General features: G+C 39.6%; 1 protein-coding gene across 2 annotated transcripts in view; it reads left to right on the plus strand.

Moving 5' to 3' along the window:
* Nucleotides 1-24,650, plus strand: part of uhrf1 (ubiquitin-like with PHD and ring finger domains 1) — a 38,356-nt gene that overhangs the window by 7,625 nt on the left and 6,081 nt on the right. For both annotated transcript variants that reach the window (XM_063032244.1, XM_063032243.1), the window contains 11 exons: nt 7,328-7,594; nt 10,077-10,258; nt 11,359-11,574; nt 12,104-12,213; nt 12,553-12,739; nt 15,100-15,223; nt 15,577-15,684; nt 16,415-16,519; nt 21,983-22,089; nt 23,868-24,030; nt 24,466-24,603. In XM_063032244.1, the coding sequence (XP_062888314.1) occupies nt 7,328-7,594; nt 10,077-10,258; nt 11,359-11,574; nt 12,104-12,213; nt 12,553-12,739; nt 15,100-15,223; nt 15,577-15,684; nt 16,415-16,519; nt 21,983-22,089; nt 23,868-24,030; nt 24,466-24,603 (1,707 nt within the window). The remainder of the gene's footprint in view (nt 1-7,327; nt 7,595-10,076; nt 10,259-11,358; nt 11,575-12,103; nt 12,214-12,552; nt 12,740-15,099; nt 15,224-15,576; nt 15,685-16,414; nt 16,520-21,982; nt 22,090-23,867; nt 24,031-24,465; nt 24,604-24,650) is intronic.

A 24,650-nucleotide genomic window follows, 5' to 3' on the forward strand; every position in this document is an offset into this window, starting at 1 on the left:
TTGCTCCTTTTTTCCTTGGTTGTGGATTTGAGAGGTGCATTTGGAAAAAAATATAGTGTGTAACTAGTTCACATTGAAAACAGTGACAGAAAGGATGAATGTTTTGGGTGGGGTGACAGTCAAGTGGACTGCTTTATTCTGGGTGGTATTTCTTGAGGGATAATTGAGCCCTACTTAGTATTTAATTCCGCTTCTGAATAGAGGTGCTCATTGCCTGGAGTTTGTAGTATGACACAATTTTCTCCAGCATTGACTGCTGGCATGGGCTGCTTCACTGAGGAGTTGTAACTGTAACTGAGCCATCAGTCAACATCACATTTGCTGAGATGTACTTGTTTGAGCTGACACTATTGCCCTGAGGAACTCTACTTAGTGTGTCCTGAGCCTACATTATTACCTTCTGTAAACCTCTCCTCTGTCCTTGATTCTCCCTCTGTCAGGACTGTTTGGGTCACACTTTTCAATACAGAAGTAGACATCTACATTTGCAGTGGATAGATTGCAATACGTTATGTGGGATTTGTCATCTGCCACATTCCTAGTTTACTGGTTTTGTCATTCAGTACCCTTCCAGCTTTGTCATACAACTAAGTCACACTTTGTTGCTGCTGGGCTGTGCTCCATCTAAGAGCTTTCTAGTTTCAGGATCAAGAGAGCATGGTAGTTGATAATTAACAAATGGTTTCCATATATTTGAGTTCTCAGCATCTGACTTCATGGAGGCTGGCATGAACACTGAGAACTTCCAATTTTAATCCTCCTTTAATGGCTACCACAAATCTGTCAACTTAATTGGTTTACATGAGAGGGAGCTGGCCAAAGTTAATTGGAAGGGGACTCTAGCAGGGATTACGGCAGAACAACAATGCTGGAGTTTCTGGGAGCAATTCAGAAGGCACAGGATAGATTCATTCCAAAGAAAATCATTCAAGATTGTTTAATGTCGTTTCCAGTACACACGTGCAAAGGAGAACACAATAATACAAAAAAATAAACATAACTATATAAGATAGCTCGTATGCATTGATTGTCTGTCCATAAAGTGATGCTAGGCACAGGAGTGTTTGCATGTAAGGTGACTCTGACAGGAAATGATAAAGTAGTAATGCTGGGTTGTTGGGTAGAAGTGTTGATCAGCCTTACTGTTTGGGGAAGGTAACTGTTTTTGAGTCTGGTGGTCGTGGTGTAGATGCTATGTTGCCTCTTTCCTGGTGGGAGTGGAACCACCAGTCCATAAGCAGGGTGGTTCAGATGCTTCATGATGTTACTGGCCCTTTCTGTATACATGTTATTGTTGGCAGGTAGGCTAGTGCTGGCGATGCGTTGGGTAGTTTTGACTACTTGTAGAGCCTTCCTATCTACAATGCAGTATCTGTACTGAGCAGTGATGCTTCATGTTTGAATACTCTGTGCTGTATATTTGTAGGAAGATATGTATAGAGGAGCATACACTAGCTTTTTTCAGCCTTTTCAGAGAGTAGAGCATATTCTGAGGGAGTATCACTATTCTAAAGGGAGGATGAGGCAACCATGGCTGACTGTAAGAAGTCAAAAATTGCATAAAAGCAAAAGAGAATTTTTTGGTAATACAACAAAAAATTAGTGGGAAGGTAGAGAATTGGGAAGCTTTTGAAGACTAACAGAGGAACTAACACTCTTGAATGTCCGGTATACTGTAGACATCTTCACAGTGGAAGATGTCTGCAGTGTGCCAGACATTCAAGAGTGTCAGGGAAGTGAAGTTTGTGCAGTGAAAATTAGAACTGAGAAAGTGCTTAGGAAGCTTAATGGTCTGAGGGTGGATAAATTTCTTGGACCTAATGGAATGCACCCTTGGGTTCTGAAGGAAGTAGCTGGAGAGATTACGGAGGTATCAACGATGATCTTTCAAGAATCAATGGATTCTGGCATTGTACCGGATGACTGGAAAATTGCAAATGCAGCTCCACTATTTAGGAAGGATGGGAGGCAGCAGAAGGGAAACTATAGACCTGTTAGCCTGACATCAGTGGTCGGGAAGTTGTTGGAATCGATTGTTAAGGATGAGATTACGGAGTATCTGGATGCACATGACAAGGTAGACCAAAGCCAGCATGGTTTCCTGAAAGGAAAATCCTGCCTGACAAACCTACTGCAATTCTTTGAGGATAGCCAGGGTAGACAAAGGAGTTGCAGTAGACGTGGTGTACTTGGATTTTCAGAAGACTTATTGACATGGTGCCGCACATGAGGCTGCTCAGCAAGATAAGAGCCCATGGAATTACAGGGAAGTTACTAGCAAGGGTGGAGCATTGGCTGGTCAGCAGAAAATAGAGTGGGAATAAAGGGATCCTATTCTGGCTAGCTGCTGGTTACCAGTAGAGTTCCACAGGGGTCAATGTTGGGACCACTGCTTTTTACAATGTATGTCAATGATTTGGACTATAGTATTAATGGATTTGTGGCTAAATTTGCTGATGATACAAAGATAGGTGGAGGAGTGGGTTGTGTTGAGGAAACAGAGAGCCTGCAGAGAGACTTAGATAGCTTAGGGGAATGGGCAATGAAGTGGCAAATGAAATAGAATGTTGGAAAGTGTATGGTCATGCACTTTGGTGGAAGAAATAAACGGACAGACTATTATTTAGATGGGGAGAGAATTCAAAATGTAGAGATGCAAAGAAACTTTGGAGTCCTTGTGCGAGATACCCTAAAGGTTAATCTCCAGTTTGAGTCAGTTGTGAAGAAGGCTAATGCAATGTTTGCATTCATTTCTAGAGGTATAGAATATAAGAGCAAGGATATGAAGTTGAGGCTCTATAAGGCACTCGTGAGACCACATTTGGAGTATTGTGTGTAGTTTTGGGCTCCTTATTTTAGAAAGGATATACTGACATTGGAGAGGATTCAGAGAAGATTCACAAGAATGGTTCCAGGAATGAAAGAGTTACTGTATGAGGAACGTCTGGTAGCTCTTGAGCTGTATTGCTGGGGTTCGGGAGAATGAAGGGGGAATGTTAAAAGGCCTGAACAGATTAGAAATGGCAAAGTTATTTCCCATGATAGGGGATTCTAAGACAAGAGGGCACAACTTCAGGTATGAAGGATGTCCATTTAGAACTGAGATGCGGAGAAATTCCTTTAATCAGAGGGTCATAAATCTGTGGAATTTGTTGCCACGAGCAGCTTGGAGGCCTAGTCATTGGGTGTATTTAAGGCAGAGATAGAAGGTTCTTGATTAGCCAGGGCATCAAAGGGTATGGGGTAAAGGCTGGCAGTGGGGATGACTGGAAGAGTTGGATCAGCCCATGATTGAATGGCAGCAGACTCGATGGATCGAATGGCCTATATCTTATGGTCTTATGGACTAAAGCAACTAAAGAAGCAATGAGGTAGCTTAGGAGGATTGTGGGGTAACAAGAGGATACCAGAAGTATTTTTTCAGATGTAAAAAGAGTAAAAGAGAGGAAGGAGTTGGTATCAAACTGCTGGAAAATGATGCTGAAGGTAGTAATGGTGGATGAACTAAGTACTTTGCATCAGATCTCACTGTGGAACATACCAGCATTATGCCTGAAATTGGAGAGTGTCGAGGAGCAGAAGTGAGTGTACTAAGGAGAAGGTGAAAGGTGAGAAACTGAAAGGTTTGAAGTCACCTGGGCTAGATGGATTACACCCCATGGTACTGAAAGAGGTAGCTGAAGAGTTTGTGGAGGCATTAATGACCTTTCAAGAATCACTAGATTCTGGAATGGTTCCTGAGGACTGGAACATTGCAAATGTCGCTCCATACTTTGAGAAGGGAGGGAGGCAGAACAAAGGAAATAATAAGCTATTAAGGCTGATTTAAGTGATTGGTAAGATTTTGAAGTTGTATTATTATGGATGAGGTTTCGGTTTACTTTGAGGCACATGGTAAAAATGGCCAAAGTCAGCATGGTTTCCTTAAGGGGAAATCTTGCTTGACAAATCTGTTGGATATAACATGCAGGATAGACAAAGGAGAGTCAGCGGATGTTGCTTGTTTGGACTTTCAAAAGGCCTGTGACAAGGTGCTGCACATGAGTGTGCTAACCATGATAAGAGCCCATGGTATTATAGGAAAGATATTACCATAGGTAGGTGATTGACTGACTGGCAGGATGCAGAGTGGGAATAAAGGGGGCCTTTCCTAATTGGCTTCCATGGTGTTTGCAGGGGTTGGTGTTGGGACCGTTTCTTTTCGCATTATATATCAATGATTTTGATAATGCAATTGATGGCTTTGTGGCTAAGTTTGTAGACGATCCATAGATGGAGGGGCGGGTATTATTGAGAAAGCAGTAAGTCTGCAGAAGAACTTAGATAAGGAGAATGGGCAAAGAAGTAGCAGATGGTCTACAGTGTAGGGAAGTTATATCTAAGAAAAGATATGCTGGCAATTGAGAGGGTCCAGAGGAGGTTCATGAGAATGATTCTGGGAATGAAAAGGTGAGGAGTGTTTGATGTCTCTGGGCCTGTATTCATTGGAGTTTGGAAGAATTAGAGCAATCTTATTGATGCCTATCTAACATTGAAAGGCCTGGGTAGTGTTGACATGGATAGTATATTTCCTATAGTAGGGCACGAGGCTACAGTCTCAGAATGTTCCTTTAAAACAGTAAAGAGGAGGAACTACTTCAGCTAGAGAATGGGGAATCAGGAATTCATTGCCACAAATGGATGTGGAGGCCAACACATTTTTTAAAAAAACGGTTTGATAGATTCTTGATTAGTAAGGGCATCAAAGGTTAGAGAGAAGGCAGGAGAATGGGATTAAGAGATAATAATAAATCAGCCATGATGATGTGGAGCCGAATCTGTCTATGGTCTATTTTTTTAAGCTACCCATTTATTTATCTACTTGAAACTTGATGTACGTTTTAGGTCTATCTGTTCTGTAATTTAACATCGTACTACTTCTCCCGTTTAAGATTTTGTGCTGTGGTGCCTTACTTCATATTTTGCAAACAACGAGGAAATCTGCAGATGCTGGAATTTCAAGCAACACACATAAAATTTGCTGGTGAATGCAGCAGGCCAGGCAGCGTCTATAGGAAGATGTACAGTCAACGTTTCGAGCCGAGACCCTTCATCAGGACTAACTGAAAGAAGAGCTAGTAAGAGATTTGAAATTGGGAGGGGGGAGGGATGGAGCCAAGAGCTGGACAGTTGATTGGCAAAAGGGATATGAGAGGATCATGGGATGGGAGGCTTAGGGAAAAAGAAAGGGGGAGGGGTGAAGCCCAGACGATGGGCAAGGGGTATAGTGAGAGGGACAGAGGGAGAAAAAGGAGAGAGAGAAAGATAATATATATAATATATAGAAAAATAAATAATGGATGGGGTACGAGGGGGAGGAGCACTAACTGCTCTCAAACGCATCTCTCCCATTTCACACACATCTGCTCTCACCCCATCCTTCCACCACCCCACTAGGAATAGGGTCCCCCTGGTCCTCACCTACCACCCCACCAGCCTCCGGGTCCAACATATTATTCTCCATAACTTCCGCCACCTCCAACGGGATCCCACCACTAAGCACACCTTTCCCTCCCTCCCCACCGATCTCCCTCCCGGCACTTATCCTTGTAAGCGGAACAAGTGCTACAAGTGCCCTTACACTTCCTCCCTCACTACCATTCAGGGCCCCAGACAGACCTTCCAGGTGAGGCGACACTTCACCTGTGAGTTGGCTGGGGTGATATACTGCGTCCGATGCTCCTGATGCGGCTTTCTATATATTGGCGAGACCCCGCACAGACCGGGAGACCGTTTCGCTGAATACCTATGCTCTGTCTGCCAGAGAAAGCAGGATCTCCCAGTGGCCACACATTTTAATTCCACGTCCCATTCCCATTCTGATATGTCTATCCACAGCCTCCTCTACTGTCAACATGAAGCCACACTCAGGTTGGAGGAACAATGCCTTGTATTCCGTCTGGGTAGCCCCCAACTGATGGCACGAACATTGATCTCTAACTTCTGTTAATCCCCCTCCCCCTTTTCTTTCTCCCTTGGCCTCCTGTCCCATGATCCTGTCATATCCCTTTTGCCAATCAACTGTCCAGCTCTTGGCTCCATTCCTCCCCCTCCTGTCTTCTCCTATCATTTCGGATCTCCCCCTCCCCCTCCCACTTTCAAATCTCTTACTAGCTCTTCTTTCAGTTAGTCCTGATGAAGGGTCTTGGCTCGAAACGTCAGCTGTACCTCTTCCTAGAGATGCTGCCTGGCCTGCTGCGTTCACTAGCAACTCTTATGTGTGTTGCTTCATATTTTGCATCTTGTCATTGGGTTGTTATTTTGGTGGATGAAAAGTACTTCCAGATAGTAATTGTATTATTGAGCTGAATACTAGGACTTTTCTGATAAATGATGAAATAGGTTCCTTTTAAGATTCCTCTCTGATGGTAGCAATGTCCTGGATGATGGGGGTCCTTAATAATGGATGCTGCATTTTTGAGCTGTCGCACTTTGAACATGTCCTAGATACTATGAAGGCGAGTGCCTATGATGGAGCTGACAAGTTTAGAAGTTTCTGCAGTAGCCCCCCCCCCCCCGCCCATGGTAATGCCAATTAGAATGCTCTCCACGGTACTTCTGTAGAAGTTTGTGAGTGTCTTTGGTGACACACCAAATCTCCTCAGACTCCTAATGTAATATATAACCGCGCCATGCCTTCTTTGTAGCTGCATTGATCTGTTGGGTCCAGGATAGAGCCACATAGATATTGACACCCAGGAACTTGAAATTGTTCACTGTTTACCACTTGTGCTCCTTTTTTGAGGTCTGGTATGTGTTATCTCATATTACTCTTTCTGAAGTCCACAATCAGTTTTTTTGGTCTTACCGACATTGAGTGCAAGGTTGATGCTACGACACCACTCAGCTAGCTGATATATCTCGCTCCTGTACGCACTCTTGTTGCATATAAAATTCTTCCAACAGTAGTTGTGACATTGGCAGATTTATAGGTGGCATTTGAGCTGTGCCTAGCCACAGTCATGGGTGTAGAGAGAGTAGAGCAGTGGGCTAAGCACACATCCCTGAGATGCGCTAGTGTTGTCAACGAGGTGGAGATGTTATTTCCAGTGCTCACTGATTGTGGTCTTCTGGTTGGGAAATTGGGGATCCAGTTGCAGAGGGAGGTACAGAGGCACAGGTCCTGGAGTTTTTCGATTAGAACTGTAGGAATGATTGTGTTAAACACTTGAGTTGTAATCAATGAACAGCATCTGGACTGAGGTATTTGTCACTACCATATAAGCTAGCATACCTCATTGCAGATGGTTGTGTAGCAGCTGTTTAACTTTATTTTCCATTTTTCCAGATGGAAGATGACCATTCACTTTTTGACTACAATGTTGGACTAAATGACATCATTCAGCTGCTTATCCGTCAGGCTTATCAAGTACATAAGAGCACAACTGGGAAAGAAAAAGATGCAGAACTGTCTGACTCAGACTCTGGATGTGGATCTGCACAGAGTGAATCAGATAAAAACTCTAATAGTGGTGAAGTTGCAATGGAACTGGATGGCCAGGCTGGAACTTCAACTCATCTCCATCTTGTTGACCCAGGATTTGGCTTGTACAAGGTAAGCACTGGTTGTTATGTTCTTCTATTACAGAGACGCACTGTAAGATACCCATGTGTTCTATGATGCAAAGGATGATCCATTTCGGTGCAAGTCCTCATTTAGGTCTGTCAATTTGTTTCCAAGTTGCTGGAGCATATTTATTTTCCAGTCACAAGCTGCTGTAATATCTGTTCTTAATGCTATCTGAAAAATGCCTGATAAAATTACTTTATTGCATTATTAACTGCAAGCTTTATTGAAATTGGTTATTATTAGACCTGGAAAGGATCAGCAGGTATATCTAAAAATGGTAAGGTTCAAGTTAAATAATATCGTTGGAACTGTGATTTCACAGCCAATGGATTAGACTGAAGTTTTGCTATCTTACCACTCTAATAGTGAATGTTGATTGACAGTTAAAGCATAAAGCAGGCATCCCAGATGCAAGTCAACCCATTCCCAATGATGATGAGACCCATAAAAGTGTTGAAGTCAGGATTCAGAGTCACATTCAGCTAAAGGTACCACATAGATGATCTATCTGCTTCCTCCTGAGTTCCTGACTCATTGAAACTAGTCTTCTGCCAATTCCATTCACTCTTTATGATACCTAGAAAATCTTCAAAGCATATGGCTTGAGCTCCAAAACTAAGTGCCTCTTCACAAGTTGTTCTAGTATTGTTACAGCCCTGGTGCCTGTAGAGTAGTGTGAAAAATTGCCCAGATAGGTTCTGTTCACAAAAACAGGATAAATCTAGTCTGATAAATTAATGTCCAATCAATAATCATCGGCAAAGAAGCGGAAGCAGTTGTCAGTATTATCAAACAGCACTTGATTGCTAATTCTTCGTTTAGGAATGCTTACTTATCATTCTTTAGACAAAGTTGTGAGAGGGCATTCATCCCAGCATGAAGATGGCATCACAAACACCATGACTGTAAATATTCAGAGATCAGAGATATCCTGTGGTGAGAGATTTACCTTCTGAAATCTCAGCCCCTTCGCCATTTAAAAGGCACAGGTTAGGAGGATACTGGAATGCAGGTGTACAGGAACATGACCACCTGCAGGTTTCCCTCCAACTTGCACTCTGTCCTGACTTGGCGATGTCCCATGCTTAATTGCCACTGGGTCAAAAATCTTGGCACCCTTCTATAGCATTGTGGCAGTGCCTTTACCGGAGAGACTGGTGGTTTAAAGTGGCTCATCACCACCACTACCTTGAGGTAAACTGTGGATGGACAATAAATGTAGGTCTTGCCAGTGACATCTATTATAGATCTTGAAAATGAATTTTTTAAAAAGGGAATTAATGTGTTGAATAGTGATAATATTAGGAAGCCACAAGCTTTTGTTTTTTTTTTATTCATTTGTCTCCTCTTATCCTCTTGGGACTTGGAATGAAAAATATTTTTAAAGTTTCGTTTCTAATTTTTTTCAAATTCAGCAGCAAGATGTATTCCCAAGCAAAGGAGGCAGTATACATATAGTAAAGGTACTTTATAAAAGTCATTTAATAACCAAGAAGGTGATACTTATCCATGCCAAGCAATATACTGCTGGTGGGACCGGTAAATGATCAACAGTCTTTCCGCTCTCTGCTTTTCACAACCCAGCCTAAGATAAGATTCCCCACTTGCACAAAGGAACGGTCCCTTCTTATACTCTCAAGGCCTCTCAACCAATTTTAACAATGTACATTCAATATAGAGACAAAACATTGATCAGTAAAACAGGTCTTGATTAAGATTATTCACTCGTGTTGAGTATGATGTTGTCTTAAGGGGTTGTCTTTTGGTGGGTCCTCAGGTATCTAAAGAGGCCAATCTGGGATCCACATATTCTGTGGAGTGTGGCCAAGAGTATGAGTGTGGGTGGTCGTGTTAGTGGTTGGGTCTTCCAGTTGTTTAGTCTCTCCTTTCGCAGCTGTTTATTCTCTGTGGCACAGTGGAGGTTGCTCTCATGCGCAGCTCCCTCCTGAACAGATTTCCTCCAGGTGACCGTCTTCTCTGTTTTTAGATGTAATATTGACTTTCTTCAGGCTGATTTTGATGTTATCAGTTTGTATGTATTAAGATACAGCACATTAGAGACGCATACACTTGAGCAATAACCACCTTGCTGCAGTATATGTATAATTGTATCCTCAAATGATGTACTTTTATTTATAATGGTATGTGAGAGTTGTAGTTCCATTCTGGACTTTCCATAAGGTAGGAAACATTTTTCCCTGCAATTAGCTTGTCAAGTTTGGCTGGTTCATTTGCACAAGTTCTTGACATAAATCTATATTGGGTATATAATTCAACAGCATCTTGCTGGTACAGTGTTTTTGAAAGGACAATGGTGCTTTCATGTATGGTTTGACTTGGGTGTTTCAGTAATTTGTCTCATTTCATTTTGTATATTCTATGTCTTGATTTCTTTTTTCTGCAGTATGTGATTGTTCTAGGAAGCCTAGGAAATGGAAAACATTTTAAATTGTGAATTTTTTTTTAGATAAATGAATTGATTGATGCACGAGATATGCACATGGGTGCTTGGTTTGAAGCAGTGGTCGTCAATGTGACAAAGGATGAAGGTGCAAGCAGAGCTGTTGATGAAGAATCTGCACACTCAAGCAAAACTACACAAGAGAAGATTGCCAATGAAGATGTTATTTATCACATTAAATATGAAGAGTATGTATAATAAATCAGAAATAAAAAATCCTTTAATTTGGATGTCACAATTTTTTATTTGGAAATACTTTTTAGCTTGTTATTGCACATTAGCTGAGGGACTAATCTAACTTCGTTTGCATTCTTGGCCTGGTTGAGATGGGGGCAAATAGGATTTATTATGTTTCAGAATTTATATATGTTCCATCGAACTTTAAAATCCTGGATTTTACTGGAAGAATTTCTGAAAAACCCAAATTGTGGAGGTGACAGAGAGGATCAAAAATATAGAAATTTCTCCTTAATCTTACAAAGTAATCAAAATTTGTCAAGAGCTTGCTTTGACTCTTAGTCACTTGAGCAAGGACAAATGTATTCATTATGAAATACAGTTGAGTACCCCTTATCCAAAAATCCAAAATCTGAAAACCTCAGAAATCTGAAATTTTTTTGAGTACTGACATGACTGCACAAATGGAAAATTCCACAAGGCATTGGGAAGATCCTAGGTAATGAGCAGGTCTCTGTGCACCACAGAGAGTTCTAAAGAGTGACCTCACATATGTAATGAACAAAAGTTAAATAGAAATAGAAACACACTGCATAAAGTGAAAAATGAAGATCTTAAAATGTGTATTGAAAGAGTGGATTTGTCAATGTCAGAGTGAACATGCGCTGCTTGATTGTATGATTATGAATGAACAAAGATCTATCATGACAAACTGAAAATTGAAGGTAATTGTGAATATTCAGCAAGCTGTTTGCAGGAATTTAAGAAAAGGCACAGTGTTAAATTTTTAAAGATTTGTGGTGATAGTGTCTGCTGGTCTTGAACCAGTGGATAAATTAATTGAATTTACCAAGATTGTCACTGATGAAAACCTAACATGCTGAACATATCTGTGCTGGACAAGTGTAAGACAAAGACTGCTTACCAGTACATGTATATTCAATCAGAAGCTATCTTATTATATATTCTGAGAACTAAAACACTTTTGGCCCCAAGCATTACAGATAAGGGATACTGAACCTCTAACATTTAACGTTGTCTTTAAAAGAGACACGCGTTAAGCAATGTGTTTATTTGTAATGTTGAAATTTATTTGTTTGACTTTGCCAAGTTACCCTGAAAATGGAATTGTGCAGTTGCGATGGAAAGATATCAGACCACGAGCGAGGACTGTCTTGCAATGGCATGAACTACATGTGGGAAATGTGGTGATGGTGAACTATAACCCAGATGAACCAAAAGAGCGAGGGTACTGGTATGATGCTGAAATCCTACACAAGAGGGAGACGAGGACTATTAAAGAAATATATGCAAAAATTCTTTTGGGGTGAGGTTCTAAACATTTTAGATATTTTTTGCAAATGAATGTTCTGAAATATGAATAGTTCAAGATTTGATAGTTTGTCCTTGATGTAGAATGTCTTGCACAAATACAGAACAATCTGTTATGGAGATTTGTCTTTGAAACACAATTTCCAGAGCTCTTGTGTGCCTTTCTTACAATTAACTTTAAGGAAGACAGTCTTTGTAGCTTACGGTGTGTGAACTTGTATGTGTATGTTCAAAATGCAGTTTTGAAAATTAAAAATTGACTTGCTTCCCTTAATAGAGCCCATTAAGTAATAATTGGTGGTCGGTAACCATTGACTACTCCTTTAAAGTAGCAAAGCAGGAGTTGTGGCATTGTATTGTGTAATCTCATGCCTTGTATGTTAGAGCTGTGTATATTTTGTATACAGCAAGATATTTTATTAGTGGCCTCAAGCCTATAAATTGGAAGAACCACTGGACTTCTGAAAACTCAGCATTTTTAAAGCAATTTCCTGACCCTTCATTTGCTGTTGTTTTCTCCATAGGGATGCTGGTGATTCTTTGAACGATTGTAAGATCTCACTGGTGGATGAAGTCTATAAGATTGAGGAACCAGGGAGTGTTGGAGTGGATGTATCTGAAAGTCCCATGAAAAGTAAGGTTCTTGAGGGTTGTTTTATGTCATATGCAAGTTCATAGTGTCCTAGAACTGAATATAAGAAAAAATTCTCTTGTATTTGTAAATTTGGTTTTAGCACTGTGGCTTGCTAACTCGGGTTTAATCTGTAGTTGATTCAGAAGTTGCTGTTGGCATTGTAATTAGCGATAATACTGAAGTTGAACCAGTTGCTTTAATTGGAGGCAGCGTTAAGAGAAAAAACCAGCATCACTGTATTTTTCTCAACCATTATTTTTGCTTCTCTAGTAACTTTGTAACGTCAAATCTCAATACTTTATATTAAATTACAAATTTGATCTCTTTTATTGTCTTCAGGGCAGAATGGACCTGAATGTAAGCATTGCAAAGATAATCCTAAAAAAGACTGCAAGCAGTGTGCCTGTCACGTATGTGGTGGAAAGGGGGACCCAGAGAAGCAACTGCTCTGTGATGAGTGTGATATGGCCTATCATACCTACTGCCTGAATCCTCCTCTTGCCAGCATACCAGAAGTTGATGATTGGTACGTTGAGCTAAGATCTGCACCGTTTTTCTTTCAGTCGGTGAAGTAGAGCAAAAAATTACTTTTAGTATTAAATGCTCATGAGCAGCAGTTCATTATCTAATGTCCACTTCATGAAGTTATTGTGGACTAGATCCAAAGTATTAATGATGCCTCTTATGTACATTGGGTAATGATTTGGCATAAAGCAAAGACTCATAAAAGTATGCGTATCAAAGTATTGTAAAAAATACTGTTCTGGTAGTTATCAGAAGGCAATTAGTATCTTTAAGAAAATTGTTGAGGAGCAGTTGACCCAGTAACTTTTTGTGATACATATGGATTGATAACACAGGAGTGGTTATGTTAATTTTCCTTGCTCCCACCTTCTCGGTTGGAGGCCTGTCAGCAAAAGAACAGTACACTATTTTTGCCACAATTGGTGTATTGCACTGAATTTATGGCAATTGCACAACTAGTTACTATTGTCATAATTCTGCAATGTGCACAGTAGTAGAAGAACCATTTTCAATTAACTTGATCACACTAGGAGCAGCTAATGAAGAGACACTTGCAATTACATTTGGCCAGGAAACTCTGAAACAAAGTAAGCATTCCCATTGATCCTCATTATAGAACATAGACTGGTACACCACAGTTGTGTTGACTGTTTAACCTCATGATGATCTAACCCTTCCTTTTTACATAGCCTTTCATTTTTCCTTCATCCATGTGCCTATTTGAGTTATGTATCTGTCTCTACCACCACGTCTGGCAGCATGACCTTCACACCTACCACCTCTGTAATTTAAAAAATACTACCTTTGATATCCTCCGTATGCTTTCCTCCCAATCCCTTTGTTTCCTATACCCCCTTGTATTAGTTACTGTATTTATATCCTGAGAAATTCTCTCCTGGCGGTTCAGATGATCTCTGCCTCTTGTACACCTCCATTGTCACCTCTCATTCTCCTGTTCTTCATAAACAGAAGCCTGAGCTCGCTCAACCTATCGTCATAAGACATGTTTTCTAATCCAGGCAGCTTCTTGGTAAATATCCTCTGGCACTACTCCTGTGGCCAGCGAGGAAGCAGGGACCCCTCGCCTCTTGTAGTAACCTGGGGTATATCTTGTATGGTCCAGGGACTTATCTAATCAAATATTTATTAAAAGTTCCAGCACATCCTCTTTCATAACGTTGACAAGTTCCAGCAAATCAGCCTATTCTATGATGACCGCACGTTCACCAATTTCCCTCTAAATCGTGGGTTCCCATCCTATCTTTATGACAACAAGCCTTACCGTTAACTGAGTGGTCTGTGGTCCCCAAGTTGGGAACCCCTGCTCTAAGTGGTGAATACTAGAGGAAAGACTCTGCCACTAAAGGTAACACAGTCTCCACATGTTCCACTCTATCTAGCCTTTCAATGTCAGATAGGTTTCAATGAGATTTTCCTCTCCCAACCCCCCTGCCCACTTCTAAACTCCAGCATATACAGACCCAGAGTCATCAAATGATTTATTCCTGTGATCATTCTCGTGAACCTCCTCTGAACCCCCTCTAATGTCAGCACATCCTTCCTTAGATAAGGTGCCCAAAACAGCTTGCAGTACTCTTGACTAATGTCTTATAAAGTCTCAGCATTATATATTTTTGTATTCTCGTCCTCTCAAAAAGAATGGTAACACTGCATTTGCCTTCCTTACTACTGACTCAACCTGCAAGTTATCCAGCTGTCCAGCACAAGGACTCCTGATTTGCACCCTTGATTTCTGAATTTGCTCTCTATTTTTAAAAAAAGTCCGTCTTTATTCTTTCTACCAAAGTGCATGACTATACACTTCCCTACACTGTATTCCATCTCCACTTTTCCCAAATCTTCTGATCTGTCTTGCAGACGTCCTGCGCTTTCACCTGTCTTTGTATTGTCTGCAAATTTGGTTGCAAGTCCATCATTTTCCCACCATCCAAACTGTTGACGTATAATATCAAGAGAAGCGTTTAAAGTAGCTTAGGTGTAACTACCTATCTATCGACAATTGTATGTTTTCCATGTTACGATGCATTTCTTCTCTTTGTATGGAAGTAACTAACTTTCATTTATGTATTTCCCATACATGAAAAGCATTATTCTTAAATCTACTAGTCACTATTTAATGAAACCTTTGCATTATTGCACTCTAGGCTGCATATTTGAACTCTTAGAATAAGGTCAGAATTGCTAATAAAGCTTAGAGCGGAGGTGTGAGAGTGTGTGGGAGTGTTAAGTTTTGAAAGCTTGTGTCTTTTATTGTTTATATTTCCTGTTTTCCAATTTTAAGTGTCATATTTGTACAACTTTGCTGATTGTAACTAAATAGAGTGTGGGGGGTGTTTACAGGTATTGTCCTCTATGCAAAAATGATGCCAATGAAGTGGTGCTAGCTGGTGAAAAACTCAAAGAGAGCAAAAAGAAGGCCAAGATGGCTTCTGCTAACTCTGCTTGCCAGAGGGACTGGGGAAAGGTAAGGATATACAAGTACATATATACATACTTTTACTTTACTATTACAACTAATCTCTGCAGGCAGTGAAATTCTGCAGAAACTAATGCCATGATTTTGATGGCAATACTTAATTCATATAAGAATTAACCTTGTGTCTTTATCGTGATTCTTGGATATCAAGTATGATCCTCAGACTACTGTTAAATACCACATAGATTGCCATTAGTTTTTACAATGTATATACACAAATATTGCAACCAAACCAGATCCAACATTATACAGATATAATGCTCCTTTTTTATGTTAGGCGAGAGGAATTCTCAAGTTAATGCCTATTATCTATTAATTTCTCTTAATGTGGCCTATTTCAGGGAATGGCCTGTGTAGGCCGCACAAAAGAATGCACCATTGTCCCCTCTAATCATTATGGACCCATCCCAGGTGTTCCAGTGGGAACTCAATGGAAATTTAGAGTCCAGGTATGTTTCCAATTCTGCTTAGATGAAATAAGGTTGAAATCTATTTAAGTACTTTGTAGTCAATTTGACACTACTATCTTTGATTTACAGGGGAAATGAAGTATCAGCTGTATTTACTGCTGTGGAAAGATTGTAAACAATTTTGTCACCAGATTGTTTTGCTAGTTCTTGAACAAGAGGAAGGAAACTTTTCCTTTGAGTTGTTTTTGTTTCCTTTGAACAACAATATGCCTGACCTCTGTACCCATGACCAGGGAATAGAATATTATTTAAAGTTTTTGGCCCTCAGTGTTCTTTTCTACTCCACAGGTACAATTCTCCAGATAGGTTTGAGGTTGCACTAAAATTAGGAGCACAGGTGGTTTAAGTGAAATCCTGCCAGAGCCTGATTCAAGGGTGGGCTAGACAGTGTACAAATGATGCGGTACTGTATCGAATAGTTTATTGTATTTATCAATACCATATAAAATCCAGATGAACCCTACTTGTGGACCGCTATGCTTACCTGGAATTGCATGTAAAGTGTCTAATATCTAATAGTGCCTTCGTGGAGGCTAGTAATAAGCAATGTGTATCTTTCAGCATAGCGTTCTGCCTAAACTACCTTCCTTGATATATTGAGTATAGTGAATAAATATGGATAAGTTTGCAATATACATTGTTGTCCTTGTGCTTGTAACATCTGTGGTATGGGAACTTGAAGTGATACTATAATTGATTTTATTTGAAGGTGAGTGAATCAGGAGTTCATAGGCCACATGTAGCAGGAATTCATGGCCGTAGCAATGATGGCGCATATTCCCTTGTTCTTGCAGGGGGGTATGAGGATGATGTGGTGAGTAGCACATGCTATTTATTAATGCTTGAGGTGTCATCTGTTCATTTTTAAATTGTGCTCTTAAATGCTGTCATTTTGGTGAAGTTAGTTTCGCCTATCATATATGACATTTAACCTGTAATTAATTGTGTTTTGCTATTTCCTCTGTAGCTTTTCTAACTCTAGTTATTGACCCAATTTGCAAATAGAAAATTGTAGTCTACTTCCACTACCCTTTGGCATTATGGCACGTTGAATTCAGATTCCTGTAAATGTCTTTTTGCACAATAGTAAATAGACCCCAGTATATCTCTCCATAGTTTTGGAAGTTTATGGTTAACCCCTCTGCATATAACAACTCTTAGAAATTTAACAGGATAGTGCAGTGTAAGTAAACTAACAGAGAAAATGGTTTGCAATATTCATTAGTGAACTAGCATATGGCATTACCCAGTGGGCAAGAATAAAAGAAAATATAAAAGATGTGCAGATATGCTTGGGTGTATCTTTGGAGCTATTCTGGTGTTGATTTGGATTGTATGTCCCTTTGACACTGCCTCCCTATGAGGCTGAGTGCTGTCTGATTATCTAGGTGCTTTCTCTGAATTGCTGGTTCACTGTGAGAGCTGATTAGTGAAGTACCGGATAGCTGAGTTTTTAACTGTAGCTGCACCCTTCATTGGTGACCCTCACAACCCTCTTATTAATACCATCAGGGAGGAGGTACAGGAGCCTGAAGATGCACACTCAACGTTTTATGAACTACTTCTTCCCATCAGCCATCAGATGGCCCATGAACACCATCTCATTATTACTCTTTTGCATTTTTGTTTTGTAAATTATAGTGTATTTTTGTCTTGTACTGTACTACTAGCCGGCTGGTGGTGTAGTGGCATCAGCGCTGGACTTTGGGGCGAGAGGTCCTGAGTTCGATTCCAGTGGCACCCTTGCACGCTCTCCATTCATGCTGGGTTAAGAGCTAGTGATCTTTTTTTTAAAAAAAAAACACTCACTCGGCAGAAGGCAATGGCAAACCACTGCTGTAACTTTGCCTCGTACACTATTTCCCAATACGTCAGAGCGGCGTAGAAGGAAATCGCTCGCTAAACAGAAAATTCCGGATGTGACATACCTTTCTTAATGTACGACTGCCACAATTTCATGATATGTCAGTGATAGTACACTTAATTCTGACTTTGTTACTGTTAGGAAAAGCCGTGTCAACTAACAGTTACTGGCACAATATACGATCGTACTAATTGCATTATTAGTACAGGATCATGTAAGTTATTGCATTTGTAGTTTTCCAGATTGGTAGCCACTTTGGGACATGTGCCTCCTGGAACTTAACCTCCCAATGATTTGCATTTTGCAAGCCTAGTACAGTTCGAGTAAATCATGTACTGAATCAGCTATTATCCTGTGTCTGGTCTTGGTGAATTTTTCTCGTGTGTGGTTTAGCTGTATTCCTTAAACTTCATAAAGTCAAGGATTCCATAAGCCATCTAACAACATTCTTAAATTGTCCTCTACGCTTCAAAGTTGTGTGTATGTACATCAGGAATTTATTTGTTTAGCATTAAACTTTACTCATTCTTTGTATCCTATTTTACTTCCCTACACAAAATTGAGGATACTTCATTGATATTTCTTTCTGAAGTTTATCCAGGGAGGAAACCACCAAATAGTTTTTTTTTTAAGTATAAATGTATAAAGTGGATTGGAGTAACCAAAAATCAGATGCCCCATAATCAAGAGAGTGAAAAATTAATGACATATAGACAAGAGTTTCCAAATTGTCGTTTTGGAATGGCGTTCATGATAGAAGACACTGTAAATATGCCCCAATAACAATAGATAAAGTAGGAACTTAAAATAATGGGGAAAAAATAAGTACCAAGTAAAGTAATGGGCAAATCCCTTTTACTGAATGAGTTGTATCCTAGAAAAATAGATGTTTTGGTTGTAATGTACTAAAATTCTCAGGATTCTGCAGAGGGCCAGGATTGAAAACTGCAACAACAGCAGCACCATTCAAAGGGAGGGTGATGAATTTCCTGCTTTTTGTAGGTCATTTAGCCAAACACCTGAAGTGGTAAATCCTTGAATCCATTTATGACCTTTAGAAACTCGTAAAGACAATCAGGCAGAATCAAAAGGGCTTTATGAAAGGTAAATTGACAAATTTGCTGACACTGTTTTGATGTCTAACACTTGAATAAGGGAGAACAAGAGGCTGTGGTGGATTTGGATTTCCAGGAAGCATTTAAGGTATCACATAGGAACATTGGAATAAGCAACAATAGTAGGCTGCTTGGTCCCTGGTGTCTGCTCTACCTTTCAATAAGGTCATAGCTGATCTGATCTGCGTCCCCCCCTACCTATAGTAACCATTTACCTTCCTTGTATAGAATTTAACTTTGCCTTGAATTTTTCTCAAGTCTGCTTCTGCCATCGTTTGAGGAATAGAGTTCCAAATGTGTACCACATTTGTGTTTTAAATAAGCAGCTTCCTACTTTACAGTTGTGACTTCTTTTCCCCTCCCCTCCACTTCCCAGACAATTCCTAGTCTAGATTTTCTCAGAAGAAGAAACATCTTTTGCATCCATCCTGTTATAACTCCTCAGGATCTTGTATATTCCAATCAAACGTAGAATATTATTGCATGGAAGTGTATTGTGTTGATGTAAACTCTTTGCTGTGGCTAGGGACTGGCTAGTGTATAGAAGATAAGTTATTTTTCGATTGGCAATCAATTAGTGGGATTCATTAGAGTGTAGATAAGTCACTTGGATGTAGGATGGTGCAATGTTGGAAAATTTACAGTTAACCACTTTGTAACGAAGATTTGAGACTGCAAAATTTTGTAATACAAAGGATCTGTTGTCCCAGTGCATGGAACACAAAAAGCATTTGCCTTTACTGTCATGGGTTATGAAATATGAAGATAAGGAAGGTTATTAGCTCGTGAGACTATACCTGGAATACTACATACAGTTTTGGTGGATTTATTTAAGAAAGGATCATGATCAGGAGTTATGTGGCAAAATCAGTCCCTTTGGCCCATCAAGTGTGCTCCATCATTCAATTGTAACTAATTTTTTTGACTATATTCTCTTGCTGTCTCCCTGTAACCCATAATTCCCTTATGAATCAGTAACTGTTCACTCCCCTTTCCCCCACCCCCCCAAATAACGTAACGATTTGTCCTCCACACCCCTTGGTTGCAATGAATTCCATAGATTCGCTGAAGAAATTCCTCTTTTCAGTTTGAGAAGAGGTGTCCTTTTATTCTGAGACTGTCCTCAGATCCTATCCTCTCCTACTATGGAAACATTCTCTCTGTGAACGCCTTTCAGACCTGTCAGTATTCAGGAGGTTTCGGTGAGATCCCCATATATTTGCATTGTTGGCAGTGCAGAGAATGTTCACAACATTGATCCTTGGGAAGATGAAATTGGATATGAAGAGGTTGAACTTATACTCTTCGGGTTTAGAAGTGATCTTATTGAATAAAAGGTTCTTGGGTTGGGGGTTAACTGAGTGGATGCTTCCTCTTGTGTTGAACTAAGGGCCAAGATTTTAGAAGAAGGGGTGACTCCTTTAAGATAACGAGGAGGCATTTTATTGTCAGTTATGTCTCTAGAATTTGTTACCCAGTGAAGACTAAATTATTGATGACCTGTGAACTACAAAGAAATCAATGGTTATGGAAGAGCTGGAAATGGAACGAAGCTATGGAATGACCACTATTCAAAAACATCATGGGCTGAAACCAGCTTGAGAGGTTGAGGGCACATTTTGTGTGTTTTCTGCATATTTGATAGATTTCCCATATTTGACCTTCTGAAGAACTGCAACTTGCAAGCCTCTCCCTTTTTTTTCCTTCTTGCTGATGTGGTTCTCTAATTTTCCACAGTTCTATGACCACTTTATGGGGGTGTGCAAAACAACAATTGGGTGAGGAGATCCAGTTGTTTTCAACAAACACTGTGTGACCATGCAAGTTGAAGTAACAATTTTAAACTAGAGCAAAACTCAAACTACAACAGGCTCTAATTGCTAAGACAAGTACAAAGAATATGAAAAAGAAACTTCACACAAATATCAAAAGCATCATGCTGTGTGTTCAGAAACAATGTTGGTTTCTGAAACATGATGGTGATGACACTTAAATTAGGTACTTCGTGTTAACGTTTACAGTAGGTCCAGAAGGACATTGATTCAGAAAGTTTATTTTTTATCATGGGAATTACATTTTAAGAAACATGAAGGAAACTTAGGAGCTACGGTTGGTAGATTTCTAGTGTCCATAAAGGAGTGCTTAGGGAAAGTTTTAATTTTCAGTTCATTAGCCAAAGAGAGCATGAATTTAGAAAAAGGGTGGTCATGGTTGACAACTGATATATCTTGATGAAGAGTTAACTGTAATGTGCGGAGATTATCTGTGTATATTACCCATAGGACTTCAAAAAGGTGTGAGGAAAACTCATTAGTTCATTATTGAATAGACTACAAAATTTGTTGCATTGCAAGACTGGTTAAAAGATATTCGTTAGTGTTGCCCCCAACAATTCACTTTTTTAATGGACTTGGATCACTAGTTGTATTAGTTGCTGAGCTATAAAAATGAAATATGAAACCGGGTGAAGAGGTGAAGCTTGGCACCATTTTAAGTGGTGTTGATGGAGCATTGTTAGTGAAATATTTAAGTCAATAGGCAAAACTAGTCTTTCACTCTACACTTGAAAAGTAAGAATATTCCAAATGAAGATCTGAAGCAGTGAAATTCTAAACAATTACATCTGAGAATTAATGAAAATGAAGAGTAATAGAATATTTGTTTTTCATTCTCCAGACACAGAATAGCTGTATTTATTTCCTTTGGCTATCATATATGGGGAAAATATGTCCATGGAGTTGGGGCAAGATTATTGAACACATTGAATCTCATCTTTTCCATTATTTGCAGAAAGGAAAATTGGGATTTATTTATGCCCTATATCCTTGGGAACACGTGGCCAAGTTGTTAAGGCATTCGACTAGCGACCTGAAGGTTGTGAGTTCGAGCCCCAGCCGAGGCAGCGTGTTGTGTCTTTGAGCAAGGCACTTAGCCGCACATTGCTCTGCGACAACACTGATGCCAAGCTGTATCGACCCTTGCCCTTCCATTGGACAACATCGGTGTTGGTGGAGAGGGGAGACTTTGCAGCATGGGCAACTGCCGGTCTTCCATACAACCTTGCCCAGGCCTGCACCCTGGAGAGTGAAGACTTTCCAGGCGCAGATCCATGGTCTCGCAAGACCAACGGGTGCCTTTACTTATTTATATCCTTGGGAGATAATTCCGGTTCTTGTATCTATCTCATGACTGGGAGAGCCTGACCCAGATAACCTCTTGTTTGAAGTTTTGTTAACTCTAAATAATAAAATTCACATTCATTGAAGAATTAACGATTAATGTTGTACTTTTCTTACAGGATCATGGAAGTGACTTCACCTACACCGGAAGTGGTGGTCGTGACCTTTCTGGAAACAAGCGCACAGCAGAGCAATCATGTGATCAGAAGTTAACGAACATGAACAGGTTGGTCTTTAAATTGAAGAAGAAAGTATAGTTTCAGTGCTTTTAAATACCAGATTAAGATCCCAAATAATTCATGAAAATTCCACAAGTTTTATGTACTTAGAGTAGGTGCTGAAAATGGATTTTGACTTTTATGGGCAAATGGTTAATCCATTTTCCACCCTAATACTTTACAGTTTGGAGTTGATAGAGACTGGAGTGAACAATGATAGCATGTTGGAAAAATTCTGCATAAAATAGTGTCTGTGGAGGTAAAAGGTATAAACAAACATTTTGGGCTGAGGCTGTGAGGGAACAAGAAAGGTGGCCATTATGTAACAGTTCGTAGGAATGGGCTGAACAGAGACTGGTGGGTGATGGATGAAACCAGTTGAGAAGGGGATAATGAGCAGATGGAAGGGAGGAACAAAAGAAGAAAAAGAGTTGGATTATTCCCACACAGTTAACCTGACCACCTGGTATACTTTTGTTCATTCCTGCCCTGCCCTTGCCCTTGTGTTTCCATTTGTTCATCATCCCCTACTCATCTGGCTCCATCCATATCCTACACCAACCTCCGTAATATCCCTCTATATCTTACTTTGTATTGGCAATACAATGGATTCCAGCTAATCGGGACACAGTAAACTAAGTGGCTGTCCCAGTTAATTGAAGTTAATTGAATAGTTAAAAAGGTATTAAAAAAGACCCTAATGTTTCACTGAGTAATAAATTATGCATTTAAATTAATACAGAGCAAATTACAACATCAATACAGCTACAGTACTGTAAAACTATTTGTTCCTAATTGTTCTCAATGGAAGAATTCATCCGGTGTACATGTACACTGTGGCTTTTTTTTTTGATTGGCTGTAAATGAATAAAATCAGAGCAGACATGGAGGGTGTAGATAATGGACTGTCTTCATGAAATGCTTTTGACAATTTCATCCTCCAACGTTTCATTTCCACTGTAATATTCAAGATGGTTTTTGATACCTACGAATTCTTTGTTCCTAACTCATTGCATCAGTGAAATCATTTTATTTTCACTCCCTGCCATTATTGGTATCTCCAAGCCTGAATGCTTGAAACTGCAGTGAGCAAAACAGTTCTGAATTGTATTGCTGCTTATTTCTTACCAATTATCAGTGACAAATGTTTTGAACACAAATGCATGCCACTGATGCTCTTTCAAACTGGTTTACTCCTTAGCATGGTGTGGTGTCTGACAGACACACGAGTGCATGCATTTGATACCAGTCAGAAACTTATGCAGAAGTCTCCTGCCTCAAGTAAGCGGCATAGTGTTCCAAATTAATAAAGGGAATTCTGGATATTTTCTTGATTATTTTGATCTTTAAGTGTTGTCCCAAATAAGTGGCTGCCCTGATTAGCCGATGGCTCAATTAACTGGAATCCACTATATTTCCTTTTTCCTCTCAGTCTTGGTGCAGGTTCTTATCTGAAAAGTTGACTTAACCTTTTGCTTCTACAGATGCTGCTTCACCCATTGAGTTCTTCAAGCGTTCTGTTTTTTTTTTGTTCTGGATTCCAGCATCTGTAGTCTCTTGACATCTGATTGGAGTACATGAGATATATTTGTGACATGTTCAAAAGTGCTTTTATACTATTTGGATTAATACTGGTATCTACTCCCCACGATGTTTTAATAATGGTTTACCCTGTTTTCATCAAAAACTATTTTCTAAATTCTACAGAATGTACAAACTTAAATTTTACAGTTGATAGGTGCAAATACATAGATTGTAACAATAGTTTAAAAACTAACTTTTGTAGGGCTCTTGCTTTGAACTGTAATGCTCCCATCAATGACAAAGTTGGAGCCGATGCTAAAGACTGGCGAGCTGGAAAATCAGTTAGGGTTGTGAGAAGCGCAAAAGGTCGTAAACACAGCAAGTTTGCACCAGAAGAAGGGAATCGCTATGATGGCATTTATAAGGTATGAACATACTAACAAGTTTTTAAAATGTGTACACTTTAAGTACATTTTGAAGATGAAGGGTTACTATTTAACTTTGCTTTCTACAGACTTGGCTGGTAATAGGAAATGTGCATATATTAAGAATCCTTGTTTCTATATTAATTGGTACTACCAGATTCAGTTTTTTCTAATCGTTTGGAAATTTTGGTTTCCTTGGAGAGAATTTATTAGCATGACTGAATTTACTGTATTTGTCATTCTAGGTTTCAGATATAACATTATATTTAAGTTAAGGTAATCTCATTCATTTAAAATTGACAGATGAGGTACAAATTTGGGTGAGTTTTTATAGGTACTGACAATTGGAAATACATTTTAACTGAGCAATAACTACAGGGTGTGAGGAATGCTCAGTTAAATATGTAAATTGTATACAATTTATTTCTGAATTAGGTGGTGAAATACTGGCCTGAGAAGGGGAAATCTGGTTTCTTGGTATGGAGGTATTTGTTAAAACGGGATGATGAAGAACCAGCTCCATGGACCAGAGATGGTAAAGAGAGAATGAAGAAGCTAGGATTGACAATGCAGGTAACTTTTTTATATTTCAGGCTGCTTGTCTTGTGATCTTCTTAACA

Source organism: Mobula hypostoma, chromosome 24 (genome assembly GCF_963921235.1).
Source record: "Mobula hypostoma chromosome 24, sMobHyp1.1, whole genome shotgun sequence".
NCBI classification, from domain to species: domain Eukaryota; kingdom Metazoa; phylum Chordata; class Chondrichthyes; order Myliobatiformes; family Myliobatidae; genus Mobula; species Mobula hypostoma.